Here is a 19190-nt window from a genome sequence, read left to right on the forward strand (position 1 = left end):
ACAACCGTGTGAAGAATATATATGGCCATATAGCTTCGTTGAAAATATGCAACAACATACGACAATAATGTCGGACACTTGAAAGCGACTCGAGCTTCACAAGTCCTTCCGAAAGTACACCCGCTCGTAGCCCTCATCAGTCTTTCTCTCTGTCTCCACAAACCCCATCTTGGCATAAAGCCCAAGATTCTCCCACATCTTGACGTTCGTAAACAGCTCCAGAGCAGAACATCCCCGTGACTTTGCAAAGTCAGCGGCATAGCGCATGAGCACGCCTCCGTAGCCGCGTCCTTGTGCTGTAACGTCGACAACCAGATTGTTGATCTTGACCGCGTCGGAACCTTGTTGGTGACCGAGAACGATGGAGCCGACTATAACGTTGTCTTCTTTTCTTCGTAGGACAAAGATGTCGTGTGATTGAAGGACCTCTTCGTAGTCTGTTGTCATGGGAGCTGGTGGCTTGCCGATGCGCTCAATGTACTTAGTGTATGCCGCATCGACTATGGCCTTGATGGCTGGCACATCTTGAGATGTTGCCCTTTCAAGTGTGAGCTCATCAGACGTGAAAGGAGGGTCAGCTATATCCCTATCGCATTGTAAGCCAGTGCAGGACAGATTGAGGGTCGGCGTAAAGAATACCTAGAAGTCATACTTAAAAGGCAGAACAAAAGAAGCAGTTAAGGGTCAAAGTTCGATCAACAGAAGTGATGAAACTCGGAATACTGTCACAACAAAGCGATCTTTTGTAGATCTTCAACTCCGGGACCGGGACCGGAAGCGGAGAACTGACTCAATGAGGAGAACGAGGCAATTTAGCTGCATCCTAATATGACCCAACTAGGCATTTCATGACTTGTCTGACAAATCATCCGATCATAACCGCGTGCTAGCATAGAATAGGCATTAAACAATGATAGTAGTGACTGAATCATGAGTTTCAGAGGCGATACTCCCAAGTCTCTCTCTCACACCAATCCCAGAACTTCTCTCCCAGGCCGTTTTCCGCTGAGGCGCGGATATCTTCGCGGACTGGGGCGATTCGTCCCCAAGGAATAACTGCGATGCATTAGATGAAATTCTACTACTTGAGCTGGATACATACCCCAGCAGCCAGAGTTCTCGGGCGTAATGTCTGGCGAGAATCCTGCAAACAGCTCCGTGTACGCGCCGTACACCGGATCCCAGCTCATCCAGCCAAAGAAGGTGGCGATAATCCAATGTAAATGGCGACGCAGTTCAGTCTTGAGATTGCCAGGGTTCATAGACTAGATTTGCGTCAGTAAATGGTCGCCTAGTTGGAATGGGAAACCCTACGACGCTGATGATGCCGTCCTTTTGATGGCGTCGTGCATACTCTTGTGACAGCAACACCATGCCTCCCTTGCTCATTCCATACTTCTCTCCAGTGTTTACATTCCTCTTGTAGTCCAGATTGTCCATGTCCACGCCTCCATGCGGAGCGAACAGTTCAGCAGCTGAGGAAGCAACCCACAGGACTCGCACAGAGCCTGGCGGCTCATGTTTAGCAGCCTCTGCCAAAGCTGGCGTCAGAAGCTGCGTGAAGAGGAAAGAAGCGATGCAGTTGACGCCTAGCTGGAGTTCGTAGCCTTGCTTCGACGTGGAGCCTTCGGGCGGCCTCATCACGCCGGCATTGTTCCACAGGGCATCGAGACGTGTTTCCTTCTGCAGGAATGAGGCTGCTGCTTCCTTGACGCTGCCTAGGTCTTCGAGGTTAACGGGCAAAAAGACTAGGTCGCCTGTGGACTTTGGAACAGCGGAGCGAATATACGCGATAGCGTCGTTCACTTTGCTCTCAGTTCTCGAAGCGAGATACACCTTGGCGTTGAGCGAAAAGAGGATGCGGGCTAATTCCTTGCCTACACCGGCTGACGCGCCAGTGATGATAAAGACCTGCGGGGTGTTAATTGAGGCTTTCGAGTCATTGAGGACACGCACCTTGCCGGATTGATCTGGTACATCTTTTTCGGTGAATTTAGGTGCTGGAGGCCATACTTGGCTCAATGTATTCAGTGCCCAGCTGAGCATTGTTGAAGTCGATGAGCTGCGTGGTGGAATGATGAGAGAATCAAGTTTATCTTGTTGGCGCTGATTGACAATGACCTCATATCCCCTGCCCTGTTTCGGTTAAATGATGGAAAACTCTTGATACTCGACATCCTTCAACATCTCGATAGGCACCCACGCAACCGTTCCCACGCGTCTATATTCTGAATCACTTCCTTCAACCGCTGCAAGCATCAAACCTCGTCCACCGGCTGGTCGATAACCTTGTACTAGCTGCTGTCCTTCTCTGCCTCCCCACTGTTCCTCGCGCATGTCCCTTGTTCGTAAGATACAGACTGTAGTTGTTTCTCTGCGCTCTTTCTCGATGTTGTCAGGTGTGAAGCAAATGGAGCTGCTCTTGGGCACCTCAACTACCCTCGCGCGCATGCGGACGAACCCAGAGACTAGCCCATCTCCAGCCTCGCTCTTGATGACACCAGCGTCAAGAATCTCAGCATCGTCATCATCCGCATCATACCTGAAAATGATCGGAAAATTTGTCAAGGCCCAGGACCATGAAGGAGCGTAGTACACGGATGAATGGAGTGCCGGATGCATCGCTTCAGGCCCAGCCCTCTCCCAGAGCAGATCCCTCATCAAGTTTCCCCTCCAAAGTCCAGCCAGGTAAGCGCACTGCAGAAGTTTTTGTACCTCCATCGCAAGACCATCAATAGCAGGAAGCTTATCAGTTGGGACTGTCAAGCGCCGCCGTGAGTAATCCTCAACCATGGACTGCCACGTCTTGAAGCGGACCAACGTCGCTTTCTCTGGCCATGCTCGGCCAGATCGTACCATGGCAAATCCCTTGCCATCAGAAGGAACATCGAAGCAACGGAATGGCCAGGCCGAGGAGAAGTGGTCTAGGTCGAGATACTTGATCTTCGGGCTTGACAGGCGGTTTAGAGGGCGGATGTACGAGCAAACTTCCTCTCTGCACTCCCAAACGACATGAGTTGTCGTGAAATATAGAATTCGTGGCGACAGCTCTCTTTCTTGAAGTACCCAACCCCTAGAAAAGAGCGGATTCCTAAAGAAGGATCGAATCCAAGGGTTTGGTTCTTCAGCAGGTGTCGTAAAGTCCCACTCCATCCCGTAGCCTCCTCTACGAGGAACCGGCAAGTCCTTCTTGGAATACGAAGCCTTGATGAAGCCGCCATCACAGTGATCTGAAGCGCCAGCCGCGATGGTGATGTACGCTCTTGAGTAGACTTTGCTCATCAGTGAGGCTTCTCTTGCCCAGTCTTGCTTGTCGTCTTGGAGGATGCATAGTGAATCGATCCAAAGAAAGGGTATTCCAAGTAGATTCGTCAGCTTTATCGCATCTCGTGGTGTTGCTGGAAGCTGCGAAAGTTCGATTCCTTTCCGGAGAGTTTCCAGCTTGCCTGTTGTTGCTTTGCCCGTATCTGGCATACGCGTTCCCCAGCAGTAGCTCAGAGCCACGTATCTTTGGTCTTTTTGTCCATTAGTAGATATCTCATTTTGTAGAATTAGGCGAACATCCGGATAAGCTCGAATGTCGATGAGTCGTGATGGTAGAAAAGGTGTGGAGTCTAAGGTCTGACATGCGCCATGTTTGGCGATGCAGTCTTGTATTAGCCGTTTCTGTATTCTTCGTTCCTTTCCCACGAACATGGCGTCTATACTTGATTGTAGATAAAATTCGAAACGTGTGCCAGAAAGGAGGACGATGTCAAGTCGAAAATGAGCAGCCTGTATCTTGGTTTCGCAGATTGACCAAGAGCCGGGTAAACTCGGAATTTTCTTGCAGAGCAGATGGTTCAGCTTTCCTGCAATGCATCTGCATGTGGGCTTGGTGATTGGGCCATGTTGAAGATGGTGCGTGGCGAAGCTACGAAGCTGCGCCCCCGAAGCAGGGTTATGAACCACACCAACTGGGACCGAATCACAGAGGAGGGGAGGCGATTAGGAAAGTCGCAGCCATGGTTACGATTTTATCCAAAGCCCATTATTGAACCAGGGACTTGCTCAGCCAGGGGTTTGAAACGCCCCAACAAGTCTGCCTTGCGCTTCTCTAGTGTCTAGAAGATAGACAACTCCCCAGTACTTGAGCGCTGGAATTGCGGCTATGAGCCCAAACAACCAACATCGCACTAGCTTGCTGTTTAGAATTCGTGGGGGCGCAGTGCTGCCAGAGGTACTGAGTTATGCGAACATGAGTACTCCATCAAGTCTCGATAGCCTCAAGCCAGGCTTGAACGAACCTCGTATCTTTGGCCTCGACTTTCTTATCCTTGAGCGCTTCATCACGTCCGAAACGGTGAGGGACGATGGTCCCACCGAAGCCTTGCTCAACTTGGTCACAACACCACCAAAAGTAGACTCAGTGGCTGTGCGTGAGATTTCCAGCGCTGCTTCAACCTGCGCTCTCTCCCCCTCCGCTCCTTGACTGAGCATGTGGAGCTGGAATCTAGCCACGTAGAGAAGCCCTTCAAGAACCTCACGTCGCTTGGAATCTTCTCAGGCAAACAAGGGATGCGATCAAGACACTGCGTCAGATCTAGACTCGAGCCTGGAATTGTGTTGGTGGCCTTGGCCCCGGAGAGTATCGTTTGCCAGCGAAAAGTACCTCGGCTAAAAATAGCTTGGCTATCGGAACCATTGTAGAGACTGTCTTCGCAGGTGTAATCCATGGGCGCGTAGGGCGGAAAGAGGAAAGGTGAGCGAGATGTTGTACTGTTGTACACAATGGGTTCATGGGTTGGTGGCGTGCGTGCCACAGGTGAAGACGCCGTTTCTGCCTGTGCCACCGCACATTCTGCAGGCTCTACTAGGACTCGAGGTGCCTTGGTCGGTATGTTGAAACTCAAAATTTGCACCGATACGGTCGCTTATCTCCTGCATCTGCTGGACAAGCGCTTCAAGCCCATAACCCTTTGGCAGACCCATCTTGACCCAGTATGGAAGCTCGTCGGGTACGACAAACCCGAAGGTGATGGTTCGGCCTTTAAATATCTTAAACCCAGTCCTGGCATCCATGATGGACCTCCAGCTCGTTAGTAAATGTGTCGGTGACCGGGAAGGAATGCATACAAACCACCCGTCTTCATTACCGCAGTCTTACTGATGATCCCAGGAAGACCGAGACTCTCTGGTGGTATTTTCAGCAAGCCATTTGGGGCTGCTTGGGCCATGAGGTGATTGTTATGGGAGCGAACGTGGAACATGACGACCGAATCACTCGTCCACAAATTGACCATCAAGGCCATGAGCTCTGGATGAAACCGATTGATCCAACAGCAGTCGTAATCAGTTGGCCCGTATGACTTTATGGCGGCCAAGGAAGATTTCGGGAAGAAGGATTCAACAGTGGACCGGACTTTCTTCTGTCTGTTAGTACATTTTGGCTATGGCGTTGGAGAGTCAGCCTATTGTACCTGGTTTTCGAATATGTTGGTCTTGATAAATGTTAGGCCGGGCTTGTTCCTGAAGTTGTACCCGATTTCTTTAAAAATCGCATCAACTCGTTGTCCCACGTCGAGATCCTCTTGGCAAAAGTAGCCAAGCTCCTCTATCGACTTCTTTGTCTCGTCCAGCGACGCCATGGTGGCAAGACAAGCGATCAACGTGTGACTAGAATATGCCTCGTACAGGTGGACGGTCAAAGATAGCGAGCGATGGTTTCTTCACCTTTGTGGCCAAACGTTGATTATTGGTTTGCTGGGTGGCACCTCTCAAGGCAGGCTCCAATCCAGGCAGCAAGAAGATCTCAGCCTGATGCACGAGATCCCCGTCACATTGCATAAATTCAGCCACCGAGAGCCCAGAGCCCGCTTACTATAATGCATTGTTGGTAGGTCTCTCCGGGCTCAAAGACTCTCATTGCTTATCACCAAGTTTTAGAGCCTAGTCATTACCGGCCTCCCAAACTATCCTGCCAACACCGAGCTGCAGGTCCTTCCCCCTTGAAACCAACACCACGCCAACTTGTAGGTGTCCGCCATGGACTTCATTCTCCAAGCCTGGGACCCTGGCTCTGCGAGATCCGTCGCCAGGAAGGCCGGGTACTGTAAAGCTTGCGTTGGCATGCTATGCACTCCCGAGGGCCTCAAATCCTTGGGAACTTTACCCGGGTATCGCCATTCCAATATGCACCAGCTTCTAGAAAGCATCAAGCAGGGGTGCCGGCTGTGCGAGATCATTCTTCGTAGCGGGTGGGAGCATCCCCGACACAAGTTGGGCTCTGGCAAGCAGGTCCAATACTCTGAAAAGCAGAAAGATAGATACGTCTGGTTTGTCTCGCGGGGGTCTAGACAGAGCCCTCCGCCTGGCTTTACACGGTATACCACCAAAGATTGGGAGAAACGTCTACGCGATAGTTTGGGCGACAGGGTGTGGCTAGATGGCGGGTACGTTGATCACGAGAAGCCGCCAAAAGCCCCGAAAGAACGATGGTCATGGAACAGCCAGATCTCTATCGCAATCATGGCCTCTTTTGGTAAGTATATTCGACCGCGAAGCTTCATAATGCTCATAAGCTACGAGACGATCCTGCAGCAAAGTACTTCTTTAATCGAACTACGCATACCAACTTCCTCGACGGCGATATTATGCAACAAGCAAAGATATGGCTTGATGATTGTGTAGGAGAGTGTCATGAGAGATGTCTTCCTCCTGAAAAATCTCAGCTTCCAACCCGCGTTCTAGACGTTGAGTCTAGCCTTGGTCCTATTGTTCGTTTGCAAGATCAGACGGCCGGCAGATTTGAGAGGTACGCAGTACTGAGTTACTGCTGGGGCGGGCCTCAGCCTCTAACCGCCACCAAGAGCAACATTCAGACCCTGATATCTGGAGTTGAGATTGATAGACTCCCACAGACCCTCAAAGACGCTGTCTACGTCACAAGGAGACTTGGAATTCGATACCTCTGGATTGATGCTCTCTGTATCATCCAAGATAGCCCGGAAGATAAACTATCCGAGATTGGTAAAATGGGCACAGTCTACCGGAATGCCGTGGTCACCATCGCATCTGCACATGCCCGAAAGGCTTCAGACGGTTTCCTCAAAATTGCCAAGGATAATAAACCGGAGCACTCATGCACAATGCCAATCCACCTCCCGAAGCAGCCTCGAGTTGGTAGAGTGACTCTGGCGGCAGAGGGTATCCCGGCCGATACACACCCATTACCCCTACGGACTCGTGGCTGGGCTTTCCAAGAAGCCGTCCTCTCCCGGCGTATCCTGATCTTTTCAGATTACGACTTGCATTGCCACTGTAAGCCTCAGCACGAAATGCTCCTCAACCTCGGCAACCTCAAGCGAGAGAAGAGCCCGAGGCTGTTCTCGTTTGGAACCAAGCTTTTCGACGAGTTTGAAACTTACCATAGAAGCCGCGGAGACGGCTGGATGTCGCCAGTGTTCCTTGGCGGAATGTGGAGCGGCATGCTCCTCGAGTTTACTACGCGGTCGCTCACTGTGGCTGATGATCGACTTCATGCTATGCAGGGCATAGCGAATGAACTACTACAGTCGAAGCACTTGTCAACCACTATGGACAGGACATATATTGCGGGCACTTGGATGGCTTGTCTGCCATTACAGCTTCTCTGGTCACGATCCCAAGCTGGCCCTTCCCAGCCTGTCACGAGTAGATCCAAAAGAGCCCCAACATGGTCTTGGGGTTGTCTGGACTGTCGTATCAATTTTTATTCCTATGGAATATCCTACGTGCGACCATATAAAGGCTTCTCGCTTTTGCACGTCTCTTCTGAGCCAGATGAAGTGTATCTGGAGGCCGAGTGCGATATCGTCTGTCGCAGTTTAGACCAATTCCGCCACGACTCGTCAAAAGGCCAGGGCATCCGGGTCACCCTTGACCTAGATATAGATGAGTTCCCTACCACGGCTACATGTGTCTACTATATACTTCTAGACAAGACTATTGACATCACGGGTAGGAAGAAGAGCGATCCACTCCGGCTGTACTATGTTGAGGGTATCGCTACCTACGAGAATGAGCAAGGGGCTTTTCAACGGCTTGGCTTTTTCAGATGGAATGTGAACCAGCCTGCTGAGGATGAGTATACCTTTGGTCAGCGGAGACGGGTCAAGTTGGTGTAACGGATGCTGTCGCTTCACAGCCCTACAAGGGGCAACCATCGGCAAAGACCGAAAAACGGGCTGACTCTTGGCATGTCAGGATCAATGTTGCAATGTGCGGACCCGCCTTGTCCGCTTTAGGAAAAATCTCTCGAGTTGCATCTGGAGCCAATGCTGGGCGTAATACTGGCCCACTTCCCCAAGATCTTGGCTACGTCTGACTTGGTCAAGAGCTGAAAACTTGATTCAATCTGAATCCAGTTCCTATCCATTTCTGACGCTCATTGACCAGATGGGTAAATTAGCCAGTCCTTACCTAGATACACCGCCACCCGGGCCAATTACCACTTTGGCCAGCTGAACTATGATCCTAGACTTGTTTTCATGTATAAAGGCAGAGTCAAACCTTCACTTCAAGTTGGACAAGCAACTTGCCAGCAATCAGCAGCCTTGAGAGTTCTCTTCCCACTCCTTCTCGACTATTCACCATGAAGTCTGTTCTTGTCTTCGCCACCATGGTGCACCTCGCGGCATCCTCTTGCCTGAACCTCCAAAACCTAGTCAACTTTGGCGACAGTTTCTCTGATGAAAACCGCCTCAACTACATCTACGAGCATCAAGGTCTACCTCCTGCTGGAACCATCCTCCCTGAAAATGGTAACACCACGACCAGCGGCGGCTACAAGTGGCCGCGAATGGTGGCTCGCAAGACTGGCGCCAAGAGCTTCAACTACGCCGTTGGTGGTGCTACTTGCTCCAACAAGATCGTTGAGCGCCAGTTTGTCCTCACACCTGGCAAGCCCTTCCCCTCTGTCCTTGACGAGCAGGTCCCAGCTTTCAAGGCTGATCTTGAGTTTGATGAGCTTTATGGCAACCGCACGGCCGACAACACTGCCTATGCTGTCTTGATTGGAGGAAACGACTTGACTGCCAATGGCTTCTTGACCGATTCTAATGCCCGGGGCACCAACATTACTTCGTACGTCAGCTGTGTCTGGGACGTCTTTGACGCACTCTACGAGACTGGTGGCCGTCACTTTATCGCCATTACACCCCCTGCCGCAGAACGCTCTCCGGCCTACCTCATCCCTGAGGACGGCGGTAGACTCGACAACCCATCCTGGCTCAACAAGGCCGCTTACAACATGACTGACTACAACTACAAACTCATGGAGTACCTCACCAGCGCCAAGACGATGCTGCAGTACGGTGTACCCTTTCAGCTCATCGTCGAAAAGCGATGGCCCGGGGCGACTTTTTCCTTCTTCGACCTCCATGGCCTGATGACCGACATGCTCAAGACTCCTGAGGAGTACATTGACGCCCCTGCCAATATCACTGGTCACTACAGGCACTGCGAGATTGGTGAATTCCTCGACTGCCCGGTTGAGAAGGAGGCCAGGGAGAGTTTCTTCTGGTTCGACGAGCTGCATGTGTCTGAGCGAGTTGGTAAGTCATCAATACCAGACTGCCCCCATTGGTAGTCATTGCTAATACAGCACAGAGGAGAAGGTTGCAGACGAGTTCATCAAGCTCCTGGCACAAGAGTCCAAGTACGGAAAGACCTATCGGTCTTGGGCTTAGGCGACATCCTCAGGCTTGTTGTAGATTAGTGATGGATATCGGCATCTTTCATCTTTCTTTCAATGTGTACTTGCATAGAGACACTGTCAGATCCAGGCTATTGTCTGGCTTAATAGAATTCTTCTTGTGAAGAGGAGTAATATTATTCCTCGTGTCTTCACCCCACCAAATAAGTTGCCAGACCGCATCCCCGATGACTTGCCCTTCTACCGACGCAGCATGCACTTTCAGGCTACCTCATGAAATCAACGAAAACGACCACAATGCTCCTATTTACAGCTCCAGCTTCCCAAGGCACATCCCAGTAAAGTTGGCCACTTGCTGCTTGTCATCAACCTTGGCAAAGCTGCCATTGTTCTTCTTGGTAAACTCGTAGGCAGCCAACCCGTAGAATGGTTCATCAAAGCCCTCGCTCACCGGAATAGCATCCGCAACTGAACCCAGACATGCTCTAACATCAGCGTCGGGGCCGTAGCCGCTAGTGAACTTGCCGCATGGAGACTTGCGGGTCTCGAGGCAGGCGATGACAATGGCAACGACCGCGAAGCTGATGATGCACCCGGTGTAGATCTGGTACCAAGTGTCTGAGATGCAGGGGATAATAGTCGTTGTATCATGCTTGCAGATGAAAAATATGAAAAATATGATGGTTGTTGCTGCAAGAAACACAAGATAGAAGAGCAAGACAGTAAAAGTCGTAGCCGTGTAGTTGCCGCCCGATATCGCATAACAGATGGTCAAGGCCAACAGCCCGAGTATGGACAGCCCATAGACGAAACGAAACAAGATGCTACCCCAATAGGTAGTAGGCAGGAATGGACGTGACTCATCGTCTTCTGAGAAACGCTCGAATGACTGGCCAGAGCTATCCGGCTGGCGACACGGGCATAAGAAGTTATCGGTGGAAGAAGGATATGAGAAATCGTCGGTAAGCCAGAAGCAACAGAAAAGTCTAAGCAAGCCAATGAGAGCGATGGGGAAGAAGATGATGTCGACTGCCATCCACTTTGTGAAGCCGATAGCACCCTCGGTGAGCCCGCCTGATAAGAGGGTGATGGCCTGCAGTCCCTGAAAAGTGACGATGAGGGTCTTGACCATTTCTCTCGAGAACAAAGAAGCCCGGGTGCCTTCTGGGAGATGAACACAATACTGGTGAGTACCCTTGGTCATGGCTTCTGAACCATCCCATCGTCCATCAATCCAGAACAAAGCGTTCGTGGCGGCGAGATCGGCTTTACTCCAGTCTTGAGCACGGATTCTCCGATCAGCGATAATAGCGTAGCGCCAGAGAATAGAGGTTGGGTTGTAATGACAGATCCGATGATACCAAGTTGGTCGATTGTCGTCAAGAATGGTTGGAGAGGGGACACCAACAAGGACATGGGCAACAAGAGGGGTCAGGCACAAAGTGAGGAGCGTGACCCACTCAAAGAAGGATATTTCTTGGTTTTGAACTCTTAGCGGAAGGGCGTTAAGTGGCCGGTACTCGAGTGCAGGCATTGTGGGTGTCTCAAAGGGGATATCTGGCAAAGACGGTAATGAGGCATTGGCATGGAACCGGACATGTTAACAAGGGGGAGGAACCCTGTCCTTTATGTAGAAGCAGCTGGAGAATTCTGAACGAAGAAACCAGTGCTATTATTTGATACGTAATGGAGGGTTGTTGACCAGGCTGTCCGAGAACTTTGGACCGAAATCAGGCTGTAGGCCAAGACATAGCCACACCAACACTTCCTACCAGCAGCAGGCTGTCGACAACTTTGAAAATTGGTAATTAAATCACGCAATGGTAACTCGAAGCCTAGACATCGGGCTAGCAATGGCAAGCTAGAAAATAACGAGTCAAGAATGCCCCAAAGTATCTAGTTGTCAGTTCGATAACCAGATAGATTCTCCAAGGAACTTATGCAGTAGTTAAACCCCGAGAGACTCTTGAGCGGCTATCCATAGCAAATCCCTTTTTAGGAAAAATGGGCTGAAAGAACACCTTACGCGCAGCGGCGCGTGACGGGGCATAGTGTGCACTTTCGACCCTATTTTTACGTATCCCAAGAGACAAAAGACACGGCCTGAAGCGCTGTGGCATAAGCCTCATCAGCCACCTATATGCAATCGGCCAATAGACTCAACTTGGCAACATACCCGGGTCTCCAGCTCAGAAACAACAGAGCCTGATCTCATGCATTCGGTGTGATAAGGATTTACTAGCTGAATACCGTGTACGCCAGTACTCAGTTGCGGCTGATGGCATGCATTGGAGAGGTTGTTTCCTCAGCCTGAACGGGCAGAAATCTTCTTGACTCTTCAACAATGTTTCTTCTAGGCGCCAACTCTAAAAACCCAACTGTTCTTTCTTGTTTTCAATGACGTCTCCGTCCTGCACAATATCAAAGAACACGCTGATAAACACATAACAGTATCATAACCAAATTCTCTCAACGAACTCACAAGGAGAAGAGATAGTTGAGAGCCTGACCAACCAAACCAAGTTCCCATTTGCAATCCGGGCCAATATGCAGGACCTCAGCTGAGCTGAATCCCATCATATCTTGTAAATCAGGCTGTGGGAGGGTAAGCATTCCATCGTAGGGAGTGGCCAAGAAAGCGGTCTGCGGATAACCCTAGCCTCAAATCTTGGAGCCCGTGACTCTAAACTTGGCTAGTCTCTCAAAACCGACTCCCTTGCTGAACCGCCAAGACTGTGGCAGTGCACCATGTTGTGTTACCACTCACAACAGGCAGTGCCCTCCACAAATCAAGTCAGGGGTCTCACTTTCTATGGGCAGGTGTCACCACACTCTTGAAAGGATGTCCTGTCTGACCTCTACACAGAAAACCGCACATTACTCTAAGAACAACAGACTAGATAGTGATCTGTTTGAAAAGGGGAAGAACTTTCAACCTGCCTCAGCTACATGCGTAGTTGCGAGTGAATGAATTGATTCTCAGATGCCATAAAAGAGTTAACCCATTTGGAAGGAAAGGACAGGAAGTCATACCAAGTGAACGATTGGAAAACAAACAAGCCCAGAGAGTTCTTGACACCAACCTCCATCCAGGTTCACCCGAACATCTTCCTTCCTTGATTCAGTCTTGTCCACTTTCAAGCCCTTACTGAGCTTGCGGCACCTGTCCTTCAATCCGTCAATGGCACAGTCCAAAGCCGAACGCCATCAAAGTCAACGCTGGCCAGAGTCAACTTCCCTTCTCCCTCCAAGACCAACATACCAGACCCCGCTTCACTCGTAACCTTTCCATTCTCATCTCTCCAACTCTCAGCCTCTGGCCCATCCTCGGTGCCGCCTCTTGCAAACCTCCATTTGACCTCCTGAAGTAAGTCAAACACCTCGATGCTGCCATCGCCACTCACCCACACCACGAGCTTGTTCCCTCCGTCAGCAAACTTGATCTCGTTTACACCTACGAAGCGTCCTGGTATCATCAAAGGCGTCTCGCCTTCAATCCTGGCGTCTCTGCGCGAAAGCAGCCGCCTCTGGATGACCTCTTTCTTGACGATATCCAGGAGAAGGATCTCGCCGTCCCTCTTCCCACCAACGGCTATTAGCTTCCCGTTTGGGTGCCAGGCGACCGAGGGCCTCCACATCTTTGGGCCCTCAGCTTGGAATTGCCAATACAATGTCTCGTCCGCATGAAGCGCATAGACACGAATGATGCCAAACCCGTCTGTGGCGACGAAATACTGCGAATCGGGGCTAAAGGCGCCGGCCCAATGATAGCGGTCTGTTTCGAAACAGTGAAGTTGATGACCATGAGCAGCATCCCAGATACGAATCGTCTTATCGAATGAGACAGTTGCCAGAAGTGTTTCATCAGGGCTCCAGCCAGCCCACTTAATGTCATCGGTATGGCCTTTCAGAGTCAAGAGAGGTCTAAAGTCCTCCGTCGAGCAAATCACAACTTCCCAGGGAACAGTCTCCTCAAATTCTGGGGCATATCCAGGCGAATACACCATCTGAGTCCCTGATGGATTGAAGATCTCGGGCTGGTGACCAATTTGGAGACGACCGCAAATGCGAATGTTGTCTGAGATGTTTTGCTTCGCCATGACTCGGTCGATCTCGGACACCAGAGCTGTTTCAAGCTCTGCTTGCCCAGGATCCTTCAGCTCCAGGCCTAGACCCTCCAACTTGGCGGCTACGACATCTATAGCGGCCTTGGAAACGACGTGCAAATCAGACTCTTCCAACCGCTGAGCCTTTTTAGCTTTGTCGATATCCCAAACAATGATTGTCGGCTCAGCGTCACGACTGATCTGATCAGCCTCTGTTCCTTCAGACGAAACAAGAATGTTGCTGTCGTTTGGCTTTAAAGCAAGGCCGTCTACGGGGCGCGTGTGGCCTTTGAGAACAGTAACGGTCTCCCAAGTCTCCGTATCGATGACTTGAATTCTCTTGTCGACAACGATTGCTGCCCGCTTGCCGTCACCGCTGAGACACGCATCGCGCGGCTTTCCACTCAAAGAAAGCTTTCTATCTTTGTTGCCCCATTACAAGTGACCACCTTGGGCATAAGGAAAAGGCTTGCCATCAGCAGTGACAAAGTCCTTCTCGACGGCATATCGCCAGTCACGGTAGAGTTGATCAATTGTATAATGGTAGGGCTTCATGATGTGATGTGATGTTGCAAGAGCGAAGTTCACGTCTTTGTTGACGGCCTTTATATACCCATCTCAGGGCGGCTGAGCAGGCCGGGTTATGTCAAAATATCGTCGATCTTAAGATGGTATTTATTTATGATATCTAGGCAGCAGTCGATCATTTCAGCTAACTGAGAGCAGCTGAGCCACCTAAATGCAATGCCTTCAGCTTTCTGGCTGTGGCGGATAACACGGCAATGCAAAACCCTGGCCGCCGGGGGCAACAAGGCAATATATAGACGCAACGGATAGTACGGCAATCCAGATGACCTGTGCTACGGCTGGCCTTGTGAAAAAATTAGAGGTCACAGGACTATCATTCCCTCTTATTGCTCCTGTCCAACGGTTTGAAGGCCATGAGAGGCAGAAATACCCAAGTCTGCCTTACATCCGGCCCACCATGTCTGTGACAACGAAGTCGGCCAATTGCAGAGCCTCCGAGTTATGCAAGGACACACAGCATACGAAGCCCACACCACACAGCGCAAAAAAGAGGCAGAGATCATCAGGCATTTCCTGCCTAAGCCACACTCCAGTTTGACCTGTTTAAATCGAGGGGTCATCTGCTTCACGCTGAGTTACATCGACAGGGAGTATCCAGATGTCATCGCCACAGAAGCCTACCAAGATTTATAGAGGTCATTCATCCCTAGACTGAGTGCCGTAGCTCTTTCTCTACTTTGTACCTAGAATAGAGACTTGCCAAAATCTTGCTGGTGGATTAATCTCATTGATCTCATAGTTTTGTATTTGATGTTTTATTTAAATTAAGAAAAATTACAATTATTATAGATACATTTTGAAGATATAATCATAGTTACAATCGCTTTTTAAGCTAATATATCTCTATTTTACATTGTTCTTCGTTATACGTACATTAGTAGCCTCAGTTACATATCTTCTGTGGGCTGTCTCCAAGGCAGAAACCCAACGTGTGGCTATCCAGCTCAGCCCCTTCAGCGGGGCGGAGCAATTGCAGGATACATTAGACCATCAGTTTATACTCCCTACTCGCCTTGGTCGACGAACTCATCGCCGCCTCCCCATACATTCCTGGTGTCAGTACCAGCGGTGTTTTTCTTTTTGGTTTTTTTTTTATTTTTCGACCAACCTGCCGCCTTTGGTTGAGGACTGAGACAAAGGGGACGTTTGTCACTTCTACAACTCACTTCAACAGATAGAGCACTCGCTCTGTTGATTCGATGCCCGATCGATGGACCCTCTGGCCTCCATATCAGCAGCGGCGAGCATCTTGGGTGTCATCCAGTTTGGTGGCAGTCTGCTGAAGACAGTGCGCGAAATTCACAACTCAACAAGCGGCTTGACAGCCGAAAACACCAACGTCGAGCGCGATTGCTTCGAGCTCCGTCATAAAGCCGAGGGCTTGAGCAGATTCGCCAAGAACAACATCCAGTCCTTTCCTTCAGGGGAGGACGGTGAAGAGCTGATTCGGATCTCGGAGAAGTGCGTGAAGGCAACGGAAGAAATTCTACGTTCCCTGGACCACGTTCGTGACAAGCAGCTGAAAATTCAACACCAACAATCCAGCCAAGCTAGTTCGTCGTCCGGGTTTGTTCCGGGCCAGAAGGCAGACGAAGTGAAGCGTCGGAAACTGAAGACTCTACGCCAGGCGCTCAAAGCGGTGTGGAAGAATGATGAAGCTGCAAAGGCTTTGCAAACATTGTCTGATTTGAGAGGCCAGCTGGAGCTCCACATCCTGTCAGTTGTGCAGTGAGTCCTTCTTGGAAGACGGAACTTTTGACATACCAATTGACGCACGCATTAGAAAGGCACAAGCCACATCTTCCGTCCTGGATGACTACAGGTTCCAAGCACTTCAGAAGTCAAATCAAGACCTGATCCAAAAAATACTTGAGAACCGGGATATTTTCGCTGAGGAAATTAGGTCCCGAGTCGACGCTCTATGGGAAAAGACCGAGTCATCACTCGTACAAGCTATCGCCAGAATCGATGAGCGAATACCATCCAGCCAGGAGATTGAGGCCGCTGTTCAGCGGGTGCTACTAAAACGTCTTCGCTTTGCGAGCATCTCACAGCGGTATGAGGAAGTCGCTGAAGCACATCGCTCCACATTCGAATGGATTTTCAAAGCAGACAAGTCCGATGAGACGGCTGGGAGCAGTTTCCCTCAGTGGCTAGAACACGGGAATGGCGTGTACTGGCTCAGCGGAAAGGCCGCCAGTGGCAAGTCTACCCTGATACGATACATTCTCGACAGCGGCCGGGCATATGAGTTTCTTGGTCGTTGGGCATCCGGACATGATCTTGAAGTATTCTCATTCTTCTTCTGGAACAGCGGTACACCCGAACAGCGGTCTTTATTGGGCATCTTTCGATCCATTTTGCACCAATATCTATCGAAATACCCCGAGCAGCTTCAAACGATACTGTCATGTGCATACGATGACGTATCCCGCTACCAAGTTTTCAAACAGCATACTCCCAATATCAGTTGGACAGTCGGAAAGTTAGAGGACGCTTTTGAGAAACTGATAAAGTCAACATCTCATCAAAGACTCTGCTTGTTCATCGACGGGTTGGACGAGTACCAGGGCGATCACGCTGCAATGGCACGGTTCCTGGTCAAGGTCGGGGCCCATTCACATGTCAAAATCTGTGTATCTAGCCGGCCATGGCTCCAGATCGAAAACGTCTTCAAATCTTGCCCGACCTTGAGGCTTCAGGATCTCACAAAGAACGACATCTTCGTGTACGTTGAGGATCGACTCAGCGCAAATGAAAATTGGACTGCCCTCTGCGCAGGACAACCAAGCGAAGCGACAAAGGTGATCAAGGAGATTGTCGCGACGGCAAATGGCGTGTTCCTCTGGGTCAAGCTGCTCCTGAACTCACTCATCAAGGGTCTGGATCTCGATGACGACTTTGAGGACGTTGCAAAAAGGCTCCGGTGTCTACCGCGCGGCCTGGAGGACCTCTACTCTCACATGCTGAAGACGATTGACCCACCATTCTACCTGGAGGAGGCCGCCATGTTCTTTGAGATTCTGCGCACTGCGAGACAGAGTCAGGAACTTGCCATGACCAAGACAGGAGGCGACGAGTGGTCAGGGGGCGTGATGAGTATCACAACGCTGGCGCTGGCGGACAGGAAGAACCACAAGCTTTTTGGCCAAAACGACTCAGTCGATTCCAGCAAAGGTTTTATAACTTCTCTGTGTCGGAAAACCGATAATCGACTCAAGTCAAGATGCATGGGATTGTTAGAGGTGAACGGCGCCCATCGGAAACCGTACGAGAATCACACCGTGTCATACATTCACAGAACACTTCGGGACTTTCTGGAGCGTCCTGATGTTCGCGTCATGATTCAAGACGCCATCAAGGACGATCGATTCTCTCCGAGCCTCAGCTTGGCTCGTTCCTACGTATTTCAAATTCAGCTTACCCTACCGCACTTCAAAACAAGCCCATCGCTAGGTGTATGGCAATCAACACAGGTTGCCATGAGATATGCATCGATGACAGAGAGAAAGCATACCAGCCAGGTTCAATTCATCCTGCACCAATTGGATTCAATGATGGGGGAGCACCAAAAAAAGTACGATACTTCAGACTACCACTGGAGCACAGAGAGTTTGCTCCATGGGAGTGGCGAAAACCGTTCGGACCGTGAAGATGATACCTTTCTATCTTTCTGCATTCAGAGGGGAGTTTACAACTATGTCCGGTCCATTCTACAGCAGAATGCTGGCCTGGCTAATGGAAAAAAAGGACGGCCGCTCCTTGACTACGCGGTCTCTTCGCTGATTGACGAACCTCACAACGATACCCGATGCCGCATGTGCAAGTTACTGCTCGAACACGGCGCATCGCCAAACGAAATCCACAAAGATGTTTCCCCTTGGGCAAAACTCGTTTTATATCTAGCCAGGAACCGTGCTCTCTTCGATGGCGACTCACTGACGACCCAAACCCCTGCGTGGTTAGATCTCGTCACCCTATTCATCTCACGCAAGGCCAGTTTGACCATAACTGTTACGGACCAGAGGTTAGGCGAGTCCATGACGGCAAGGCAAATACTGGAAGATATCTTTCTCCTCAACACTCAACGCAGCACTGGCACGCTGAAGAAAGTACTTGAAGAACATTCACGCGAAGACCAGACTGAGCAGCTCTCACCTCGAAGCCCGACTCCCTTGTTGAATACAAATGCGACCGCCCTGGACGAAGGTGATTCTGAGATGAGTAGGGGCTGGTTGGCCCTCGAAGAGGCGCATAGGGCCGCCAGACCTAAGGACAGGCGCGTACAGACCTATGGCACTTTCGAGAGGAGTGAAGCTACGACTGAGAATCCGGTATTTTTGGCGATATTGTGGTCGATTTTATGCTGCGGCTGGAGCGATTGATCTGGCAATATCTACCCTGGAATGTAAACTAGAAGTGCGCCCTCACAAGGGAGAGAGAGAATGAACAAGATCTTTTTAGCTTAACCCTACTTTCGAACATGTTCTTTAAGATTAAGGATCTAAGGCTACAGGGAAAATAAACAATACCTAACGGTATCACTAAGTTGGGCCATTTGAGACAGACGCTTTCCCAATTGCCCTCTTGAAGAGGAGCTCCATCACATCTATTACTATTTCTTAACCCAGTCCTATCATAGGTACTCTGGAAGGAGTTCCATCATTCCATGTCACCCCGAGCCACGGGGTGATTGATGATGCACGTGGCTGGCTCCTAATTCACGCTTGCGGTGATGACGCGGGGGAGAAAAGGAGAGGTTGACCATTGCAGTGGATGACCTCATGACTGTGTTGGTGTATCGAATCGCTCTAGGCATGGCC

At 50.3% G+C, this 19190-nt stretch overlaps 9 protein-coding genes across 9 annotated transcripts; 4 read left to right on the forward strand and 5 right to left on the reverse strand.

The window, feature by feature from the left end:
* Positions 1–96: 96 nt before the first annotated feature.
* Positions 97–2046, reverse strand: MRS44_004134 (uncharacterized protein; the record flags this gene model as incomplete). Its single annotated transcript, XM_065622070.1, has 4 exons — positions 97–586; positions 972–1056; positions 1103–1265; positions 1315–2046. 4 exons carry the CDS (start codon positions 2044–2046, stop codon positions 97–99), a joined length of 1470 nt encoding a protein of 489 aa, XP_065478142.1.
* Positions 2047–2145: 99 nt separating this feature from the next.
* On the reverse strand, positions 2146–3696 carry MRS44_004135 (uncharacterized protein; the record flags this gene model as incomplete). The annotated part of the gene is made up of 1 exon (XM_046277672.2): positions 2146–3696. The coding sequence occupies one exon, from the start codon at positions 3694–3696 to the stop codon at positions 2146–2148; it is 1551 nt and encodes a 516-aa protein (XP_046125598.2).
* Positions 3697–4237: 541 nt separating this feature from the next.
* Positions 4238–4471, forward strand: MRS44_004136 (uncharacterized protein; the record flags this gene model as incomplete). Its single annotated transcript, XM_065622071.1, has 1 exon — positions 4238–4471. One exon carries the CDS (start codon positions 4238–4240, stop codon positions 4469–4471), a length of 234 nt encoding a protein of 77 aa, XP_065478143.1.
* A 305-nt stretch (positions 4472–4776) lies between these two features.
* Positions 4777–5627, reverse strand: MRS44_004137 (uncharacterized protein; the record flags this gene model as incomplete). Its single annotated transcript, XM_065622072.1, has 3 exons — positions 4777–5068; positions 5116–5408; positions 5460–5627. The coding sequence occupies 3 exons, from the start codon at positions 5625–5627 to the stop codon at positions 4777–4779; spliced, it is 753 nt and encodes a 250-aa protein (XP_065478144.1).
* A 397-nt stretch (positions 5628–6024) lies between these two features.
* MRS44_004138 (uncharacterized protein) lies at positions 6025–8144 on the forward strand (the record flags this gene model as incomplete). Its single annotated transcript, XM_065622073.1, has 2 exons — positions 6025–6520; positions 6580–8144. 2 exons carry the CDS (start codon positions 6025–6027, stop codon positions 8142–8144), a joined length of 2061 nt encoding a protein of 686 aa, XP_065478145.1.
* Positions 8145–8611: 467 nt separating this feature from the next.
* On the forward strand, positions 8612–9707 carry MRS44_004139 (uncharacterized protein; the record flags this gene model as incomplete). Its single annotated transcript, XM_046271678.2, has 2 exons — positions 8612–9572; positions 9628–9707. The coding sequence occupies 2 exons, from the start codon at positions 8612–8614 to the stop codon at positions 9705–9707; spliced, it is 1041 nt and encodes a 346-aa protein (XP_046125602.2).
* Positions 9708–9980: 273 nt separating this feature from the next.
* Positions 9981–11207, reverse strand: MRS44_004140 (uncharacterized protein; the record flags this gene model as incomplete). The annotated part of the gene is made up of 1 exon (XM_046277674.2): positions 9981–11207. One exon carries the CDS (start codon positions 11205–11207, stop codon positions 9981–9983), a length of 1227 nt encoding a protein of 408 aa, XP_046125603.2.
* Positions 11208–12843: 1636 nt separating this feature from the next.
* Positions 12844–14334, reverse strand: MRS44_004141 (uncharacterized protein; the record flags this gene model as incomplete). The annotated part of the gene is made up of 2 exons (XM_065622074.1): positions 12844–14155; positions 14219–14334. 2 exons carry the CDS (start codon positions 14332–14334, stop codon positions 12844–12846), a joined length of 1428 nt encoding a protein of 475 aa, XP_065478146.1.
* A 1243-nt stretch (positions 14335–15577) lies between these two features.
* On the forward strand, positions 15578–18752 carry MRS44_004142 (uncharacterized protein; the record flags this gene model as incomplete). Its single annotated transcript, XM_046272364.2, has 2 exons — positions 15578–16095; positions 16151–18752. 2 exons carry the CDS (start codon positions 15578–15580, stop codon positions 18750–18752), a joined length of 3120 nt encoding a protein of 1039 aa, XP_046125605.2.
* Between the last annotated feature and the right edge of the window lie 438 nt (positions 18753–19190).

This window comes from Fusarium solani (genome assembly GCF_023522795.1).
Source record: "Fusarium solani strain SB1 chromosome Unknown bctg00000002, whole genome shotgun sequence".
Taxonomy (NCBI): domain Eukaryota; kingdom Fungi; phylum Ascomycota; class Sordariomycetes; order Hypocreales; family Nectriaceae; genus Fusarium; species Fusarium solani.